The sequence below is a fragment of the Pseudoliparis swirei genome, chromosome 2, assembly GCF_029220125.1.
Source record: "Pseudoliparis swirei isolate HS2019 ecotype Mariana Trench chromosome 2, NWPU_hadal_v1, whole genome shotgun sequence".
Taxonomy (NCBI): Eukaryota; Metazoa; Chordata; class Actinopteri; order Perciformes; family Liparidae; genus Pseudoliparis; species Pseudoliparis swirei.
Window position 1 is genome coordinate 12,150,864 of NC_079389.1, and position 22,181 is coordinate 12,173,044.

Genomic DNA, 22,181 nt, shown 5'->3' on the forward strand with positions numbered 1-22,181 from the left:
TTCCACTGAACGTATTTATTGATAAAGATGACATGCACTGGATGTGCTAGTGTCAGTCCTTTGATGTTTTTAAACCAATAAGGTCATACAGAGAATGTATTGGTCTTTAGTGGATGTAATTAAATCATTTCTTTGAAAAAAAAGATGTACATTGATTATATTTATTCTCAATAAGTAGTTATAGAAGACAAAATTGCAAAAATATTTTCACATTTTCAGTATCATGACATTTTTGTCCAGGAAATACATTCATTCTAAGTGAGTAATACAAATAACATAGCAAAAAAAGAAATTGCCCCACTTAAATAAGGTCATAAAGTGATTATATTGGTACTACAGTTAGTAAATTGGTCCTGAGTTGTTTTAAATGCATAAACATTGCACAAATAATAAAAATCATATTTTCATTTCATAACAAAAAAACTGGTCTCCAGTAAAGACTCACAAAAAAAACATCTTTCATTTCAGAATGTTGACAACATAAGCATGTCTGTGACACCATTACTTTGTTTCTAGTAATGTCTCAATATGGCTCGCAGCACTTGGACATCTTCATGGGACCATGACATCCGTTTTGTCCAGGAAATACATTCATTCTAAGTGAGTAATACAAATAACATAGCAAAAAAAGAAATTGCCCCACTTAAATAAGGTCATAAAGTGATTATATTGGTACTACAGTTAGTAAATTGGTCCTGAGTTGTTTTAAATGCATAAACATTGCACAAATAATCAAAATCATATTTTCATTTTCATAACAAAAAAACTGGTCTCCAGTAAAGACTCACAAAAAAAACATCTTTCATTTCAGAATGTTGACAACATAAGCATGTCTGTGACACCATTACTTTGTTTCTAGTAATGTCTCAATATGGCTCACAGCACTTGGACATCTTCATGGGACCATGACATCCGTTTGTCTCGAACAGCTAATTCACATACGCCTCCACTCGGCGGAGAAGCTCCGATGCTTTGTTCAGCGCAACCATTTCATTCTCGGATTTGAACTGATCATTTGGAATGTGGGGAGATTTATGAAAGTGTGGATACTGAGTCTTTTTGGCATCCACTCCCAGACTCCTCAGAGTCTCGACGATGTCAGGCAGAACTCTCAGCTGGAGGTTGTAGCGGGAAACCTGCTCAGCGAGCTCTGCAATGGAGCTGCCGGTGGCACGTTGGCCATCTCTTTTAAACTGTGCAGCTGTGAGAGACTTTTCCACGGCTTGGTGGATTTTGAACAGACACCACTCTGTGCTCGCCCCCCCCACGTCTTGGTGAGCTGCGTTGAGATCACAGCGAGCTTGTCGACACCAGCGCTCGGCCTCCTTTTTGTTTGAACTCAGGACATTTTCATTGTGGTCCCAAAAGTTGTAGGAATTGTTGGCTCTGGAGAATCTCTCTCGACCGTGTCTGTGATTCCGGGCCTCCTGATTCCAATCATCATAGAAGTTGTTATAGAAATGTGCGTTTCTGCTTGAATGCGACGAGCCTGACGAGCCTGACGTTGTGCCTTTGCCTTTGCTGAGTTCATTAATTTGATTCTTTAAGTACTTGAATACCTCAGCGGCGAGAAGTCGGCAGTCTGGGTTTTTGTCAGGATGCCATCTAAGGTACAGTCTTCTGATGGCTTTATGCTTCTCCTCCTCAGGAAGCATCCAGATATCTGTCAAACATTTGTCAATTTCTCTTTTGGCTTCGTCAATAGTCGCCGGTGAGGATCTTGCAGATGAGGAACTTGTAGCCGATGGTTGGGAAGAATGGGGCAGCGCTCCTGCTAGTGGCACCAGCTCCATGCCAGGAGCTTCAGCAGATGTGCAAGTCCTCCCTCCTCGTTTTGGCTTCTTTGGTCGTTTGAACTGATACAGGTCAAGACAGCTGACTTCTATCGGCTCCTCTTCTCCAACTTCTATTTTGTACCTTTGTGAATAGAGTCCAGAGTGACCAGGCAGTACTTCAACAACAACTGCATAAATGTACCCGTTGTTCGTGTTGTAGCCAACATATTCCCCCTCTTCAAAGTTATTGAGAATGTTCATGTCTAAGGAATCATGCCAATCCTTGGGAATTTCTGATCCAGGGGCTGGTGGAGTGAGGACACTTTCACTTTCAGCACTGTCATGGATCCCATTTTCAGCCAGACATTTCAGAACCTCTGGAAGACTGTCACACATGAGAAGTTGTGAGAGGACGAGGACATGGATTGTTTGCATTCTGTTACCTAAAAGACCGTTAATCCCTTTTGTCAATGTCATATTGATATCACTTATAACATTGAGCTCCATGGCATTGTTGTGTTTCAAGTAAAAGAGGCAACTTTGTTGCCCTTGTTTGACAAAAACATCGGTTTCAGTGGCAGTTTTGTTCAGTGGTTGTTTATTCACCCAAAGGATTGTTTTGAGACCTTTGCAGCAAATGATCTCAATGCTGCCAAAAATCTTCTTGTACATGTCAATAGCATCTTCTTGTGTTAGTTCCCCCTGCGACTGATCTCTGATCAGGCAAATGAGTCCATGTCTAAAGGCTGGTGAGGACAGATATTTGTCAAACCATCCACTAAATTCACAGTCGCTTCCAAGCTCACAAAGCTGCATGTGTGACTCCACGACTTTCTCCTCTGTGGACTGAGACAACAAGTTAGGCTTGAGATTCTGAGGCAGCAATTGCAGCAATCGATGATGCCGATATTTGTCCTTGCCCAAATGACATTCACTGATATTCTCGAGCAACAGGAACTTGTTCTCCAGTGCTTTTTCTAACCTTTTGACCTCAAACACTGTGTCATTGTAGTAGAGTTTGCATGATGGGTATAATTTACCATCTACTGCAGGAAGATACAAAGTCTTCACATCATCAAGGGACTTGTTTCCTTCAGCTTCGATTAACGTGAAAAACTGCTGAACAGCACGTTTCACAGTTTTCTGTTGGTTTGGGTTTAGTTGTTTCATATCACAGGAGTCAGCATCAACTGCTGCCAGAACTTTACAATACTGAGCTGCAGAAGGCGTTTCCTTCACTCCATTTTTCCTGAAGAAGTCTGCGAACATGACATCCCGCGGAGAAATGTTAAACAAATACGGTCTGAACTCGCGGTCATGAGGGAGTGAAAAAAAAGCATAATCAGTGCTCACAAGTCCTCTGTCGTTTTCAACTAACACTACTGGCAGCCCAGCCATTGGTTGTCTTTCAAACGTGTTTGCTTGCAGGTAAGCATACGCACTTCGAAACACTTGAGCGCGGGTTCGGATCAACTGGTTAGTTTCACATAGCGAGTGACCGATGTTGCTCATGTTGGTGGTTACACAGTGTGAGGGCGGTTGTTCAAACGCCCCTGCATTTTTCAGACCTTTCAGGAGCTCCTGTGACTTATAAACCGGCAGATGTACAATTGCCATTGAAGACCAAATCAATTCTGGATGCTTAGGGTCGCCATCAATCAAAGACCCTCTTAGTCCAACAGTTCTCTCAGAAGCAAATGGTTGGTGATAGTGGCACAGTTCTTTTTTAATTTCCACAGGGAAAATGAACTTGATGTCAGCGATGCGCTCCAGCAACCTTTTCTCTTTGGGTTTGTCGACACTCTTCAAGGCTGCTTTGAATACCAGTGAGGATTTATTTTTCAACTCTTTAAGCTGGCCGTTGTCTTTTGCTTCTGATTCTACCTGTTGTGCAAACTTTACGATATCATCTTTTGACACAACATGGTTCATTCCAAGGTCTCTGAGTAAGTCTTTGGCTCTGTGTTGTAGATGTTCGTCACCCATCTCATTCCAAAATGTCTTCGGCACAAATTTCTCTTGGGGCAACATTATCTTGTATAGCTCGACACTCTCATCAAAGTAGTATGATGCCGTCTCCAATCTGCCTTGAGAATTGCGAATCAATCTCACCGTCTTCATCAAGGGGATGATTGTGTCCTTATGCTCAGAGTAACCAAAATGTGGTGACAGCAACAGTTGGAGGCAGTGAAGCATCTGCTCCTCTGTGAGTGTGTGTACAATGGGCAGAAGGAACTTCATGAAATATTCCAAATCAGTCAAAGTTTTGATGCCCAATGTGTTTGACAGAATTATGTTCTCTAGATTAATTTGGAGAAAAATGCTCTTGCTTCCAGACAGCATGAACAAATCTGGAAATGCACTTGAATACCTGCTGTCGAGGAGAAATACCTCTCCAGGCCCATCAATCCTCACTCTGTCACCATGGATTGTTTTAAATAAGGGCAATGATTTGAGTTTTCTCTCATACTCTTGCTTGTCTTTGGACTTGGATCCTCCAGACTGCAGGAAAGATTGTAGCTCAATCATCTCCTTCTCAGAAAGCTTGGAAAACTCTGAGTGTTTAATTTTGACGACCTGGTCCAACACAGAGCTTGATTCATTCACAACCAGAAGTTCTGAGGATAGAAGTGAAATATAATTTCGGTCCACGTGTATCTTTGTGAAGAATACACAGTCAAGCTTCATAAAACCAAGTTTAAATAGGATGCCTGATGTGTTTGTTTCTGAGGCAGACTGAATCACACTTGGCATTTCTTTCATTGTTTGCAGGAAAAGCTTGTTGCTGAACCTTGGGCACAAAACAGGTAAAATGCAGCAGTCATTGAAGAGTTTCCTTACATCACTTAATGTCAGTTTTTGACCAACACCGCTAGATGTTGCAGGTTTAATTTCACTTATTAAGAACTGCCAAATTGATTCTAACCACTTCAATGTATTGTTATTTGGGACGTGAAGACCACTGTGTTGATCAACTTCACACGTCTGGAGAAGCTGCCGAATTAAGGGCTTCAGACATTCGGCTGCCCAAGGAACCGTCACACTGTTGACAAGGCTGCAACTTTTTAGAGCGATCATGTGAGGCATGTTGGTCTCATAATCTGCAAATTGGGCCTCGTAGCCAACGAACACATCATCATATCTTGATATCATCTTGGGAGATTTGGAGTTAAACACTCTCAACACTTTATCTTTTGTGAGAAGAAGTGGAAGCCCATTGAGTAAACTGGAGTTGTCCTTGGTGACCTCACATTTTAAATCCTTGAAGCAGAAACTCAAGAGCTTTGAAAATCTTTCTTCATCTCTGATTAGAGTGGCAGTTATGGGCAACGGTAATTGCTCGTCTGTTTGGGTTGGGTCATTGAGCGGTTTTGCTCTCAGGAAAGTCTGGACAGTTGAAGGATTCACATCTTTCAATTTAATGTCAGCGGATCTGAAACCTTTCCAAACTTTTTGCATGGTAAATGGAACCAATGTCATTCCAAGATCTTCCAAAAGGGGTTGGATCTCATTTGATGCCGGGTGTATCAGGTAAGGTGCCTTAGTTGTTTCAGTTTCTCTGACGTTACACCAGTCAAAAGTGTCCTGTAACAATTGTCTGCCTGCAATTATTCGTGTGGAACTTCTCATCACTGGAATCACATCCAGGCCTCTTTCTTTGATTGACCTGTATACCTCATGTATCATTTCATGCCAATCTTGGGCAACATATTGGGACACAGTTGGCCAAAAACATACGTAGCATGACTCCATATCTTGATCAAGGACTTTTTCCGGTCTGATGTAATGAAGGAGATCTGCATACAATGGAGCAATGACATTCTGTTTCAAAGATTCATTCCACTTTGATTTATGACTTTGCCCATCTTCTTTCCAAAAGCCTCTCCTGGCAGAATCTACTTCAAAGTTTGCATTGACATGCACTGGCAGTCCAGTTTCCCCTGGCAAAGGAAGTGAACAAAAGGCTTGTCCACTAAAATCCATCAGGCTGGATGGTGCTGGATTCGAACTCTTGCAGATCGTTGAGCTCACACGTGCCGCTATGGCTACTTGGGGAAGTTTGTCCGATAGTGTTAGCTCTGTGTCACCATTGTTTTTAAATGAGCCAAACTGTTCCGCAATGATCCATGAAGTTGTTTTTTTATCGGAAGTTGAAATCAAGGTTTCATAAATAGCCTTTTCTGCTGTTGTTGCTTTGTCAGATTGCAGTGCATTTTGTTCAAGTTTTACAAAGGCATCTTTTCGTTCTCTGTATTTCTCTGGTACACTTTTTTCAACCAAAAAGATGGTTTCAAGTTTCCCTGAATGTTCATTGATTTCATGGACTTGTATTTTGCGGATGTTTTTCAGAAACAGAATTAGTCCTTCAGGATCTTCAGAGAGTGCAGAGCATAGTTCTTCCATATCCTGGTCAGTTACTCCCTTCTGGGATATTTCAGAGTCGTTTGCCATGGTACCCATCCTTAGAGGTAGTCTGAACATGGTGCCTTCTTTGAGTGAAAATAGCTCTGGAAGAAAAGATTTGTAGACATCGATGAACATGTTCTTGAAGGCGTCAGATAGTCTATAGCCAGTGCCAGCTGGTGGTTTGTCCGAATAACTTTCAATGTATTTTTGATTGGGATCAGAAATGCAAAGTAGATCATCTCCAGTGAGGATTGAGGGGCAGTCAGTCAGATGGTAAACAGAGTTGAATCCTACTCCGTATTTTCCTATCTTCCCTGGAGAGTTTTGCTTTCCTCCTTCTCCCAGCTGTTGAATGCCATCAAGGTCAGTATCAGAAAATACTTTGTTGTTGAACACACACAGTGCTGGACCCTGCAGCTGGTTCCATTTCTTCCCAAATGTTTTTTCTTTGCCATGCTGTCGTTTGTCCCAAACAAAGTGAATTTCTGTTGCCTCTGCATCGTCAGCATTTTGAATAAGCTCTTTAAGTATATCCTTCTTTGCTGGGTAGGCTGAGATTATATTTTTAATTCGAACAGTAAGTTGTTCCTTCTGTGCAAACTGAAAAGCAAATGGTGAAATATTCTCAACTTCGCAGTTTTGGTGGGTATGATGTCTGGTAGTTTTGATTCCAAAGTGGCATGCCATAACTCGGGGGATATGCTCGTGGCATAATGTCACACCTGAAGCGACTGGCATCCACGGGCTGTCATTGTAAAATATCTCACTCGCAGGTTGCAAAACACCATGTTCGTTGGGTATGAGATAGTCAATAGTGGTTTTTTCTTTTGCCTCCAATATCCCATCTTTGAGAATTCTGATGCAAATTATGAGATCACTCTTTGGCAGAGTCTTGTTGCCATGTTGAGAGTGCAGTTCTTGGAGCACATGTTGAAACTGACTGGTTGTAAAACTTTTTTCAACACCTACACTTTCCCAGAGCTTGCTGAAATCACTGAAGGCAGTTGGAAGAATGGAGAGATAGGGTTTTGCTTCAAATTGCCCATTTTCAGCGACACAATTCACATTTACAAATGTATTGCCAACAAGTATGGATGGGAATGAATTTGCCCTTTGTGAAATGAAAGTGGAATCCCCAGAATCTCTGAGAAATTTATCCAGGAATTTATAGCATTGAAATGCTATTTTGTGAAGCATGGATGTGTCAATGGATTCAGATTGCTCACATGCTTCTTGCAGCTGCTGAAGCACTTCCTCGGGCCCTGGGCTGTCACGAACTCCCAACATTTGCAGGACTGGATCAGCATGGTGTATTTTCAGATTGGTATGATCAAGCACATGGTGTGTCATGTTAACTAGTGAGAAGCATGTGTCAATAAAAATAGCTGAGGGTTTTTGAAATGTTACATTTCCTTTCATTTTAGTGTCACCGGGGGGAAATGCTGGGAGGAATTCCATCATCCTCAGTGTTCCCCAGTGGGGGGAGACTTTGTCATTCATGTGACTCTTCATAAGGTCAAGAAGGCAATTCAAATGCCCATATGCCTTCTTTTTATCTGTGCTCCAGCTTTTGGGGATTGTGCCTGCTTTCTGTGTGATGTCTTCTAGTGGAAGATCATCACTTACCATTCCAAGTTCCAGCAAGCGTTGAATCCTTTTTGGGGCGCAAAAGTCATGTTTGGTACCACCAAGCAGGCGTCCCTCTTCCGTTTCAAAAAGACAGGCCACTTTCCCTGACGGATTCACAAGTTTCCTGATATGCTGGAGCTGTCCACTTTTTGTGGGGATGCATGGATAGCAGACCAGTAGTTTGTCAATGTCTGTGTTATTCAGGTCAATAGCATGCAGCACAAGAGTATCTCTACTCTTAGGATCCATGGCACCAAGGTTGTTAAACACTACTTCTTGGTAAAATGTCTCCCAGTTCCAGGTTCTCTCCTGTAAAACTGTCTGGAGGCCGGACTGTTTGAAGCCATTTCGCAACCACATTGGAAGAGAAATAACATGGTTGGGTGCTTTTAGATGTTTCTTGCATACCTGCATTGCAAGTGCACTTATGTCCTTATCGTCTTCAATGTTCTCATGTAGAAATATGGCACTGTTAATTGAGCACCAATGTTCTCCATCACTAAATAGCTCTGGGCCAATGGAGTGCTGAGCAATGGTGGAGTACAATGCATCAACCAAAGGCTTGAAAGTTTCACTCACTTTCTCTCTGTCGGGCCAAAATGTGTGATAGCAGTAAGGTTCTAGTTGCTTGTTTTCAGACATTTTCTTGAGCGCTGAAAGTGCAGTAACATATGCCGTCACTACTGGATCCTGAAGAAGGGCTTTGTTCCAGTCTTTTTTCACCCCACTCTCCCACAGACCTTTTCGGTTACTTGTCACAGCAAATGTTCCATTTACATTGACTGGAAGGCCTGTGTGAATGGAAAGAGGAAGGAAGCAAAATGCCTGTCCAACGAGATCTGTTTGTAATGAGGCCAGTTTCCCAGTTTTTGGATCACTTTGCAAAGGCACAGCAATCCCCCCAATGGGCAAAGAGAACCTGGCTTGCTTGTTTTCTTGAAGGGCCATTTGCAAAGACTGACCTGTCCCAAAGCAGTTGTACAGGAGCCAGGACTGGACTTCAGTTACACCAGATTGCTGACTGGTTATTTGGACAATGTTTACTGTGCCGCAGTCAATGAGCTCTTTGCAGTTTCCATCAAGTTTAATCAAGGATTTCTCAGCGTTACGTTGCTTTGACATATTGGTTTCATCAGGAATCATTGTAATCACTGGGGTTTTGGAGACAGTGAGGATAGTTTCTATTTCATCATCTCTTGGAGGAGTTGAAACATTGTCTGAGATCCGTTGTAGCGATAATGTATTGATGTTCTTCAAAAACAGGAGGTGTGTTTTTGAATTGTCAGTAAGGTGCTGTTGAAAAGTGATGATATTGTGTTTGTGATACACCTTTGAACTTATTTCTGATTTTAAAGCCTCTTCTTCAGTTCGGAAAGGTAGTCTGATCAGAGTGCCCGGATAGGGCTTAAGGGGACTTTGTTTGCTGAAGTTACAATCAAAAATGCGTTCATATGGTCCAAACTGACCAGGAAAACAATGAAAAAGTCTTTTCTGAGAGAGATCCAGCTTGATTCCAGGATTTGTATTTAGTTTTATGTGCTTCTTGAGGTGTGTCACATTTGGATCAAGTATGAGAAGACTGTTGCCACTGAGGATAGAGGGAACATCTGTCACGTGATACACAGTATTGAATCCAAGTCCAAACTTTCCAATTTTCTCCACCTTGTTTTCCTTTGAGGCAGAACCAACTCTGACAATATTTGTCCAATCCTCAGCTGTGAACTGCTTATTATTAAATGCCCAAAGGCAAGGCCCTTGACAAAGAGTCATGTCAGGGTCAATGAGACTTTCAGGACTATATTTGTGTACTCTGAAATCCACCATGAATTTGCAGGTGTCTGCTCCAGCATCCTCTGCATTTTGAATGAGCTCTTTGAAGATGTCACTTTCTTCATCATACTCTTTAAGAATGTTTTTTATCCTTATTGTTATCGGTTCATCACGGATGTGGGTACTGAGAAATCTGATCTTAAACCATTCAGCAGCTGCTTTTGGGATTTCCTCATGTACAACATAAATGTCATCCTGGCTGTACTTAAGCTCTTTCAACCCATTTTTGCTGACATCACAGAAGACTGCGGTTGACAGTGGTTTTAGGGTATGGCCCTCACCCTCTATGAGGACTGGCACTGGGATGTCATCCTGAACTGTCTTCTTCTCTCTCCACAGCCAGTTAAGAATTTCTATTGACACTTTTACCTCAGAGGATTTTGCAATTGGCTGTTGCCTTTTTTCAATGCTTTGCTGGATAGAAGTAAGAATACCAATAATGTCTTCATCTGAAAGCAACATTCTCAGGCCAAACTCCTGGAGCAGAATCTTGTAGGGCCGAAATTCATTTGGCACCTTCCCAATGTAAGAGCTTAGATCAAGATTGGATGGGTAGTCTAGAACCAGATCCTTAAGTGATACAAACTGGTTGTTGCTCCACAGCCAGGGTGTGTCCTTGTTTATCATTGTTGAAAATTCAGAAATGTTGTCTTGCATGTGTGTGTAGATGCTGTGCAACTCCCGTTTGAAATCCACATTTGTGTCAGGATCAGCCATTTTCTGCACTTCTGATATCAAGACTGAAAGATTATTCATCACTTTTTCAGGTGGGGGCAGGCGTTTGAGACCAAGTTGGATGCTCACTCTGTCACTGAACTTTCCCACGAGAGGCATCACATGTCCAACAATGTCCTCGAACACAGAATGTCTTATTTCATCCGGGCAAAAGAAACAACTTTTCGGAGATGTGTCATTGTTGTGGGTTTCTTTATGACCAAGTTTAGGACATGGGATCCATTTTAGCATCTTGAGGCGATGAAGCTGCTCATGAGAAAACATTGAGAGTAGATCATTGGTATCCAACATCGTCAAGAGCACCTGAGCTCGATTGAGAGCTTCAGTTTGAGAAGCGGCATGAAGTCTGTCAATCAGTGTGGCGGCTTGAAGCAAGTGGTCAGGTGACACATCTACTTCTTTAGATAGCAATCCGAGATCCGTTAGGCTTTGAAGCATCTGCGATGTGCTAGTGTATAAATGTGGAGGGAAGAAATCAGACTCAAAAATAACTTTAAACTTTTCAATTCTTGGATCAAAAAAGCTTGAGGTCTTTCTCAGCTTTCCATTCACTTCAATGAAGCTCAAGTCCTTACATTTGCGTTTCAAGGTCTGATTTTGAGAGAAAAGGCGATCACCATGCTGTAAAATCCAAGTCATGATTTTCTCAGTGTCTTCTTTTCCGCAGGCCCCCCTCTCAATACAATCAATGAGGAGATTGGTTGCTTCAGCGGTGTCCATGATATTAACTTTGAGCAGCTTTAACAGTCTGTCATCAGCCTCAGTTGCACACTGTACAACAAAATCGGGCATCGGGAACTCTGCTGGTATTGTTAGACCAGAAATGAGACGCACAGCCTGTTTTGATTGAGCTGCAACATAGGAACCTTTCATGGTCTGAAACAGTGGCAACTCTGAGAGTAAATCTTTCTCATTGGTTGAGAGAGAATCCAGACAAGAGATAATCTTTCAGTTTTTCTCGTGTTTTGAAAGGGGCAGTCTCGAATTCTCTGATGAGATCCTGAGAATCTAAATTCACCAAGACTTTCATGACATTTCTTGGAGATGGGAACAGCACATACAAGTTGAGGTCTTTGTGTGTGAGCCAATCGTTTCCCTTCACTACTTTGCCACCGACTTTGTTCACCAACTGAGCGATTTGTTCCGGCAAGTTCCCCTGATTGCTTTCCTGAAAAATGAGGGTTGTGTTCTGCCCTAGTCTTGCTAATGATACAGGCTGACTGACCGACAGGGGGCTGACTGGTATTAATGGAATTCCAGTGAAACTACTTAACTCTTTGAAGTGAGTGTTGAGAAATTTCCAGAATTCTTGGAGCCAGTCTAGAGGTGGATGTTGGCTGTTGCTGGTGTCCCAGGTAACGAGCCCCGTCCTCATCTGCTTCCAGTCCTGTGGCAAATACCTCCTTGTATATTCGGCAACATGGCCTGCTTTAATGTTGATGACCTTGAAGAAATCTGAAACATAAAAAATCTGTACATAAATGTTTGTATCGTGTGAAAACATGCAGCAACAGATGTAAATAACTTTAAAATCACTTTTCTATCAAATTAAATTCCTACCTTTTTTGGCCAGTTCTTTCAGGTGCGCACTGCAGGCTGGATTGAGATCATCTGGGATGAAGAGGTCCTTGCAGCAGGGTAGCAAGACTCTGCACAGAGAATACGTTTGTTCATTGTGCGTGTAACCAAAGACGAGAACATTGACATATCGCAGTTTTCCCCCTACCATTATAACAGGGTGGCGGCCCGGTTCTCCACCTTGTTCTTTTATTAAACTAAACGTCCATATGTTATTGATCGTATCTACAAAACGGCATGTCATTTCTGTCACTATGTGGTCGCGTTAACGTTTCTCCTCGGCTCTCGGTATTGCGCGCGCCGTGGAGCTCCGCCCCCATGCGCACAGACACATGCGCGCACAAATGGTGAGCACACTTCCATCAGCCCGCAGAGTGTCTAATATGTCACGTGACAAGCAAACCGATATATCTGCGTTCCCAAGTTGGTGATGACGCAAAACAAGGAGTCTCAGAGTTGCTCTCCTGCGTCGGGGTTCAGGAGCAGAAACGAGGTGGGGTGCAAAGAGAAATGCAGATTTTTTTATTTCAAGACCTTTATTGAGAACATTACGGACAAAACTAAGTCATTAATAAAGAGCTGTGCTTTCGTGTAAATGTTTACGTGACGCCGTTAACAGATTACGCTGCACATGCGCGACGGCAGAGATTCTTAGCGACTTGCCAGGCCTGACCTCCGTGAGTTTGGTGTTTCTGCTGTTGCCCTTCAAAACAAAAGTTCTACATTGAGCTTTATTGAGAGTGGCCTTATCAAGTCTGCAACCCCGTTTTAAAAAGAGGTGTAGTGGAAAGCTCATTGCAGCATATAATAATGATAACACATGATGACTCACATATTTGCACTTGTTTAGTTTTGCACGTTATTGTTGTTTTGAAAAGATTTGCAGCGTAAAACTCAGTAAAATTTCTTTATTGCCAAATATTTAAACTTATTTTGACTTAGTTTTTCACAGGTTGAACCTTATTGTTATTATCTTGAAAGGATATTCAGTGAAAAACAGATTAACTGCAGTCACAATAAACTATTTTTTTGCCAAATATTAGTTCTTTTTTGCAGACAGAACTGTATTTGTATTCTACAAAAGTTATTGAAAACTTGTATTATTTGTTTGTCTGATGGAGCAAACTGGTTTAATTATAAAATGTGTTAATTAATTCTTATACTGCATTTAATTGTCGAGCGTCTTTAAGCGTCTTTAACACCCCCCCCCCCCCCAAAAAGCTGTAAACCTAGGGAAACACTGCATAGTATTGGTGTACTTTTAGTGACCAAAACAAGATGTATTATTTTACAATCCAAACAGAAATAGTAAATGGCAAATAATATACAGAAGCAAGTGTTAGCCAATCAGTACTACTGATCCTCGCTTAGTATGTGATAGCTTTAGTAGCTTGTGATATAATTGCTTTAAAAAGAACAGTTAATTATTATTCATTTCTCTTAACCCATTTGATATCTACTGTCAAGTGAATAAGAAATTAAAAACATACCTTGGAAATTCATTGCTGTCAATTAAAGCAGTGTCCTCCTCTCGGTTTGAGAAAGATCTGAAAGATCCATCGTTGAGTGGAAGTAGCTGAAGATCCTCGAGTTCTCTGTATTTTCCATCACTCAAGACGTATTCCAAAAGACAGAGTTTGTCGTCTTTAGAAATGATGTGCACACTAATCCTTCGGAGAATGTCCCGTAGGAAAGTTGGAGTCACATATGTTAGGGTGTTGGAGTGTGGATAGGCCTCCTTTATAGATCTAGCAACACTACCTGGTAAAGTGACAAGATTCTCTCCACATGAAACCAAAGTCCTTTTAATGGCGGCCAATATATCAGGGCTTGTTGGACCATTACAGGGGAACACAGCTTCTGATGGCGTGATGAACTCTTTTTCATCTTTGGCAAGAGAAAGGACAGCTACATTCTGTTTGAATAAGTGATGAAAAACATCCAGGGCAACGGCATGCCATTTATCTTTGTGCTTTATCTGGGCGATATCTGGCCACAGATCGCATAACGGAAGAGACGGGCAGATTAGATTCTTTAGCAAGTTTGATGGCATCTTGAATGATCATGAGGTAGGCTTGTGGGAGCACCTCCTTCATCAGCAATTCATTCCACACAGCATGCTGGTCATGTTTCTGGTCTTCCTCTTGCCACTTGATTTGTCTTCTGTTGTCGGTGAGGCCAAAGCACGCATTGACATAAACTGGGAGTCCGGTCTTGTTGGAGTCATTGTTTGGGAGAGGAAGAAAGCAGCTCAGTCTACTCTCACTACAGTCTCTCTTCTCACCACAAGGGAATGCCAAGTCAACTTGAGGGGAAAAAGCTCAACTTTTTTGCAAGTGAATCAAGATGTTCTACATTGCCTTCCTTCATGGTACATGTTGTAACAAGCCACTTTGTTTCTTTTCGGTCCTCCGAGTTCAGTATTATCCATTTGAACCTTGTTGAACCCTCAACGATTGACTCATCTTCAGTCTCCAGAATCACATCTGTGGGGAGTGAGTTCACTTCAAGTCTGGTGGTAACAAGGCCATGTACATCGATATGTTTCAAGGACACAGAGGTCACATTTTTCAGGAACAGAAGGCTCAACTCGGCATCCGCAATGAAGCTATCAAAAAGCTCAACCACCTTGTTAGAGTCATATAGATTATCGGAAATATTCGATGCCTTATTGCGCAAGGGGAACCTGAAAATTGTCCCGTCAAAGTGCTGATCCTCCATGATGACTTTTGACCATTCTTGTGCGCCGACAAGTGAAACTATATCTCGAAAAGGCTGGAACTGGTCATGCATTGTAGTTAGAGCCTCTTGGTGTTCTGCATCATCCAGAGACCACCGAAACCCTGGGTTCCTTTCTCCAAATGTTTGCTCTTGTGGGTCCATCATGGCCAGGTGCTCTGAACTGAATATACTTGGCACATCTGTAATTATGTAAAACAGATATTGCCACATTAATTTCCGATGGATGTTTTCTAAAGAAGAACACTGAAACTAAGACTATTTGGTACACAGTGTATCTGTACATAGTTTCACCTGTTATGTGGTAAACAGAGTTGAAGCCGATTCCAAACCTCCCAACTTTGTTTGGGTCATTGCGCTTGACACTCCGCCCAACCCGTTGAATTCCATTCCAGTCATCCTCAGTGAACGCTGCATTGTTGTAGGCGTAGAGAGCAGGACCTTTGCAAAAACAAAAACAAAGGAATTGCTCGGAAGCAAAGTGCTGGTGCAATAATTTAATGCATTTGTGTGTTCACTAATTCTCTCCAGTCTCTCTGTAGACCGTTTCAATGGATATTAATTTCTGGGCAACAGCTCAGGTCCATGTTTACTTTCTGTCAACTGATGCCATTCACAGACACTGCAGCAATGAATTTATAAACAAATGAAGGGTCAGTACATCATTGCGATACCATTCCAATTTTAATATCATAACATGGTGACCACAGTCATGTAAATGTAGAGAAATGTAGAAAAGACTTTCTTACATCGGCTGGATATAAATGATTAATCATATTAGACCCTAATGCCATCTCATCAAGTGAAAATGAGAACCATGTTTGTGTTAGGTCGCCAGAAAACTACACTTATTGACGAAAAAAATTATTTAAACATGTTTTTTATATTTGGCAAAACAACCTGGACTATGGGAGGAAACCCAAAGAACAACAATCACATACAAACTCCATAGTTGACATTTGATTACTGGCTCACAATATTTGCTTTTATATTGCTCCTTTTATCAATTTTCTTAATTACATTTTTGTTAAAAAATACATCACGACTGTTGTCGATAACCTCCTTAGAGCATGGCTTTCCTCTGAAGATGCTGCATACCTTGGTATTCTCCCAATTCATTGGTCCAAAGGCTCTCAGTTCCATAGCTTCTCTCATCATGGATGAAGACCACTTCTGTGGCTTTAGCATTGTCTGCATTTTGAATCAGCTCCTGTTGCCAGATAAAAACATACAAAAAATAACCATGAGGATCAAATCTAACACTTAAGGATTGCCACGTTCCTCTGCACAACTGCCACTGTGCCAAGATCCAAATCTGGGCAACACAAGAGTAGTTAGAGCTCCATCCCAACCTTAGTCAAACTACACAGGTGTTTTCACTGGAAGTATGTTTCCTAATTAGACCTTTGTGGGCGTGCGGAGTGCGACTTTAAAAGTGAGAAATTGATGGGACTATAAATGGAACATTTTACCAGTTGATTTATTACACCCACCAAGGCTAAATCTAAAGAAAAATCACATTTAATGGCTCTTATGTGGTTTATCATGTTCAGTTTTGTTGACATTGCCTTTGGTATTTTTTAGGGTGTAGTTTGCAGTGTTGTTGAATTGAATAATTGTACAATACTTCCGTTTACCCCCCACTGGTTAATGGAACTGGTATCAGTGAATAGTCAAATGAAAACAAGAAGCAATACAATGGCATCATGTATTGATAAAGGTTTATCCAGTGCCTTTATTATTTTTAGACCAAGACACCAACTGTCAGAATAAAATAGATGTTACTGATATTCTAAATGATAGCTGAATTTCATTTAGCTGCTGCGGTTTTGGGGTCCTAGTATTGTGCGTGTTGGAGCACGGTCACACTGTTTTGGCTTACGTGGAAACTTGAATAGATTCATTAATGTCATTATATTTTTACACCTATGCGTTTCTACGACAACAAATACTAATATATGCTCTGAAAAAGACTTACAGGAGCCTGTTTTCCACCAAATTACCAATATCATGGGGTAGAAAAATATATTAAACATTTTCTTTCAATTACCTCCATTGATGGCAAGTCATGTTATACATCCACTGAACAAAAAAAACATTATTTTCAAAACAATGTATTCCACCACACTGTTAAAAGAACCAAAGAGTAAGCTTTCACAAAGCTGCCTTCTTGTAAACCCAACTGGCATTATGCCACAAAGCGAATCAAAAAAGAATCTAAAAAATTGGCAGTTTACTCAGTGTGACCCAAATATTGATTCATTTCTGTTGTGCAGCCAGCGTGTCTTAAACAGGCTCCCACTGTTAGTGGCGTTACATGTCGTCATTTACCTCCATCACAAAGGATGCTTCGCTGATCAATCAACCCAAATTATATTTATATTGTGGGGAATAGAGACATTATGTCAACATTTGTTTAATTTTATTGTTGAACAGAGACAAGGAAGAGTAAAGATGTTGCCAAAAGCTCACTTGTGTGGACCCTGGGACCTCTCTGGTTTTATACTATTAAAAACTAATGTCATACATGCATTCATTGAGTGAAACACATCATTTGTTGTTTGATTGGCAGGACAAATAATGCAATTTGAATACTTTGTTTGCATATTTCATAAATCAATTCAAATCACCTGTTTTCAGGATTCTAAATAAATTGAAACAGGATAAACAGGTTTGGCAATAACAAAAAAATTAGACTTCCAAAATCGATGTGTGTGAGCTAGATCTAAAGAATAATGCTATCTATCAGTGATAAAATATGTAATGCTATACAAATAAATTATTATATATAGATATTTGACAGAGCATTGTACCAACCTTCAAAATTTGTCCACCATCTGGATATCGACGAAGAATATCTTGCAGGTAGTCAATGAAGGGCGGAGCTGTTGCCCCAAAGGACGTTCTATTAAAGAGTAACACAACTAGAGTTAAAACTAAAACCAACACAGAGGGAGTCCTCCTAATACAATTAAGTAAGGAATAGTGGGATTTGAGTCAAGTTCAACAAGCATGTATAATGGATTTGTATGTTTAGCTATTAAGTGCTTTATTTATTTCCTTGTTGATCAATACAAATGTATTCAGAGCCATAATGTTAAGTATATCCTAGTGACTTTCCACTCTTATAGACAAGGAATTAAAACTATACTCTTGCTATACCTAATGTTCACTTATAACAGGACTGATATGGACTTAATTTATGGATTTAATGAATGTATATAATACATACAGGTGAGTGCTCCAAGAATACAACCATATCCTGAATAGGGGATTGTTAGTGGTTACAAAATTATCGTGTACTGTTATTTTGTATTATCAGTCATGCTAACAATCTCTCATATCTAGATCAATATACAGCACATCAGTTGCCCTCACTTACCATTAGTAGTATAAATATGAGCTTAACAGTGAGTCCCTAGGTCCACTGTTTAGTTTTACCGTAACATTAGTTCCTGTCACATTCCTATGCACATTCCTTAACACAATTAAAAATAAAAATAATTATACACATATAATTGTATATACAGTATATTGTGTAAAAAATAAAATATATGGATATATATTGTGTTGATAAATATATATCTATATATTAGAGATGCACCGATCAGGTTTTTTGTGCCGATCACCGATCACTGAAATCAGTATCTGCCGATCACCGATAATACCGATCACTGAAATCAGTATCTGCCGATGCGATAATACCGATCACCGATCACGGTGTCGATTGAAGCATTCTATTTATTGTGTAGCATTATTGCCTAGGACTATGAGGAAATACATATATAAAGCAACTCAAACATTAAAGAAATTACAGATTTCTTTAAACATTTAGGACTTTTACTTTGAAAAATGTCCTAATTGATACATTAAAATTGTTTGATTGCTATTGTAGGGGATTTCAGATATGTATGGAACACATCTGCATCATTCATTTCCTGGAACTCTTGGGGAAATCTATATACAGGACTTTTCTTAACATACAAAAGTCTGACTTATTTTTATAAACTCTTCCTTGGTACAGTAAAAATGTTTTAATGTTAGCATAATTCAAGCTAAATCTCAGAAACGATCTATAAAGATACTAAATCAGTTCATTGTTTTCTTTTACAGGACTGTCTCAGAAAATTAGAATATTGTGATAAAGTTCTTTATTTTCTGTAATGCAATTAAAAAAACAAAAATGTCATGCATTCTGGATTCATTACAAATCAACTGAAATATTGCAAGCCTTTTATTCTTTTAATATTGCTGATTATGGCTTACAGCTTAAGAAAACTCTAAAATCCTATCTCATCAAATTTTAATATTTCCTCAGACCAAGTAAAAAAAAAGATTTCTAACAGCTGAGTGTTTGTCAAGGCTCAGGAAACCCTTGCAGGTGTTTCGAGTTAATTAGACAATTCAAGTGATTTGTTTAATACCCTACTAGTATACTTTTTCATGATATTCTAATATTTAGAGATAGGATATTTGAGTTTTCTTAAGCTGTAAGCCATAATCAGCAATAAATCAGAATAAAAGGCTTGCAATATTTCAGTTGATTTGTAATGAATCCAGAATGCATGACATTTTTGTTTTTTTAATTGCATTACAGAAAATAAAGAACTTCATCACAATATTCTAATTTTCTGAGACAGTCCTGTATATGCTCGTGTATGATTTGTCGACATCTTATTTTGAAAAACGGATGTTGTTTCACGTGGTTCTTTCCGCTAACTTTACAAAACCGGATGTTGTCACATAAATCCTTCCGCTAACGTTATCAAAACCCTCGCGCGCTCCTGATCGAATGCGTTTACCGTGAACATCAGTCTATAGGGGCAGACATGTGAGAGTCGGCTGAGTCGACCCAGAGATTCAACTCGGGGGACGGGGACGCCGCTCGGTGGTGAGGATCCCCTCGTGGACCTCTCACTCTGCGGCCCTCGCTGGGCGCATTTACTCCGTTGCGGTGCGCGGCGATTGAAACGTCTGATAGTTCTCGCAGATGTTACGTCATCTGATCGATCGGTTTGATCGGCCGTTTTGAGAACGCCGATCAAAACCAATAATGGCAATATGGGCCGATATGGATCTGCGCCGATCAGATCGGTGCATCCCTACTATATATTATTGTGTATATATATAATACATGTTATACATACAAATATATTTGTATAAATATATAAATATAGTTATATTACACATGTAATTTCAAAGAATTCAGTCAAAAGTAAAAAGACACTACTAATAGTTCAACGTTAAAGTTTAATTAAAATATTAAGTTATGAATCTTAACCCTCAGTCAAACTGATTTAACGTTACCTGTGAATAAATAATAAACTCTTTGTGCTCGTTAGATCCTCCAAAACCCAATTATTATATCTCATGTCTAAGCGCCCTCGCCCTATGTCAGCTAGGATCGGCTCCAGCGCCCCCGCGACCCTAATGAGGATGAAGCGGGATTGATAATGGAATGTCTAACCGCTACGGAGACATCAGAGCATCCCTGCGCCACTCCCCTCCGCAGTTAAATTTTTTCATCCGCCCCATACAATAATAATGTTCTGTACAGTACAACAGTGAAAAAGGTAAAACAAATAATAATAATAAAACATTTGAGAAAAAAAGCTTCCCCAAAAAAGCAATATATGCCATGGCATATATTGAACATGGTTTCCTAACAAATCAGTGTCAGCATTATGTTGCTTCACTGCACTATAAAACATAAAAACAGAGGTGCAACTCACTTTTTCTTGGTCTTAGAACTCATCCTTTCAGGCGTGCATGCTGTGAGAGAGTCAGAGTACATGGCATTACATTGCAGAACATTCCATGTGATGGCTGCACCTAATGTCACTCAGCCGATTGAAAAGTCAGTGACACTCCTGCATGCCATTTTGTTTTTTAAAGTTTACATGTAGCCTAATAATGAATGTATCCTTTGTTGGGTTTGGTTTACATGATGACGTCATTGCTACACATTGCACAACAATCAGCAAACAGATGATGGCTTGTTTCAGACGCAAAAGACTGTCATACACCACACTCATAGATGACTATCTGCGCCACCACAGCTGTCCTTTGTTAGGTCTGAGTTGCATTCTGGCTTCTTCTATAGGCTCAGAACCTGGTTGCTAATTGTGTAAAGTGTTTGATTTAATAGAACACAACTTCTTGAAACTAAACCTGTGAATCCTCCATCCTGCCTCCTCAGTCCCTAACAATGAATCCAACTACTTAAGTTCAAGTTGTTTTCGAAACAAGAGCAAACTAAAATAAATCATACCTGCAAACTCATGAGGGGTGAAAAGGGTGACAACGGGGGGGGGGGCGGGGGTGCAGGTGATTTTTTTTTTTTTTTTACCACACCACATCCACGTTGTTTGAAGCCTCAAAGCTTTTAGAACCACAACTAGTCATTTTATTGTTCTGACCACAAATCTAAATAATGACAATAAACAGTTTAAGAACAAAAGGTCCTCCGCTCTGACTCAGCCCTATAATTCAATTCAATTCAGTTTATTTGTATAGCCCAATTTCACAAATTACAAATTTGTCTCGGAGTGCTTTACAATCTGTACACATAGACATCCCTGCCCCAAAACCTCACATCGGACCAGGAAAAACTCCCAAATAACCCTTCAGGGGGAAAAAAAGGGAAGAAACCTGGAGGAGAGCAACAGAGGAGGATCCCTCTCCTAGGATGGACAGATGCAATAGATGTAATGTGTACAGAAGGACAGATTTAGAGTTAAAATACATTCAATGAATATGACAGAGTGTATGAATAGTTCATAGTAGGCATATTCCACGATGGAGACCTCCACGATCCATCAGGCAGATGGCGGTGGGGAGGAGGAGGGCGGAGTCTCAACAGGACAGTGGCGTAGTCATGAGCAGGAATTCCACGACCCAGGCGATCCATCAGGCAGATAGGATCTATGCCGTCTCATAGGGTCCGATGACCCCATGAGACGTAAAGTCAAAAGGACTTCGGGAGAAAGCAGAGTTAGTAACGTGTGATTGAGAGATGAAAATTCATCCTTAAGGAGAGAAAAAAGAGGAGATAGGTACTCAGTGCATCCTAAAACGTCCCCCGGCAGCTATAAGCCTATAGCAGCATATCAAGGGGCTGGACCAGGGCAAACCTGATTCAGCCCTAACTATAAGCTCTGTCAAAGAGGAAGGTCTTAAGTCTACTCTTAAACGAGGTGACTGTGTCTGCCTCCCGGACTGAAATTGGAAGCTGGTTCCATAAAAGAGGAGCTTGATAACTAAAGGCTCTGGCTCCCATTCTACTTTTTAAGACTCTAGGAACTACAAGTAGTCCCGCATTTAGTGAGCGGGACTACTTGGTAAAAACAAATATACATTGTCATTATATATAATATGGTTAAAGTCATTCATGAACCAACTTCCTTTTTTTTTGCCTGAACAGTCCTCATGGACTTTTCCCTGAATCTGTTCTGTCTCTACCTGTTTGTCACGATACTCATATTATAA

At 40.5% G+C, this 22,181-nt stretch overlaps 1 protein-coding gene across 1 annotated transcript in view; it reads right to left on the reverse strand.

Annotated features, from left to right (window-relative positions):
- Positions 1-22,181, reverse strand: part of LOC130202328 (sacsin-like) — a 25,470-nt gene continuing 3,289 nt past the window's right edge. Inside the window, 10 exon segments of the mRNA XM_056427792.1 lie at positions 1-11,310; positions 11,312-11,831; positions 11,937-12,025; positions 13,445-13,956; positions 13,958-14,266; positions 14,268-14,875; positions 14,988-15,134; positions 15,792-15,903; positions 17,511-17,598; positions 20,426-20,465. Coding sequence (XP_056283767.1) covers positions 930-11,310; positions 11,312-11,831; positions 11,937-12,025; positions 13,445-13,956; positions 13,958-14,266; positions 14,268-14,875; positions 14,988-15,134; positions 15,792-15,903; positions 17,511-17,598; positions 20,426-20,448 — 12,789 coding nt within the window. The 5' untranslated portion in view covers positions 20,449-20,465 and the 3' untranslated portion in view covers positions 1-929.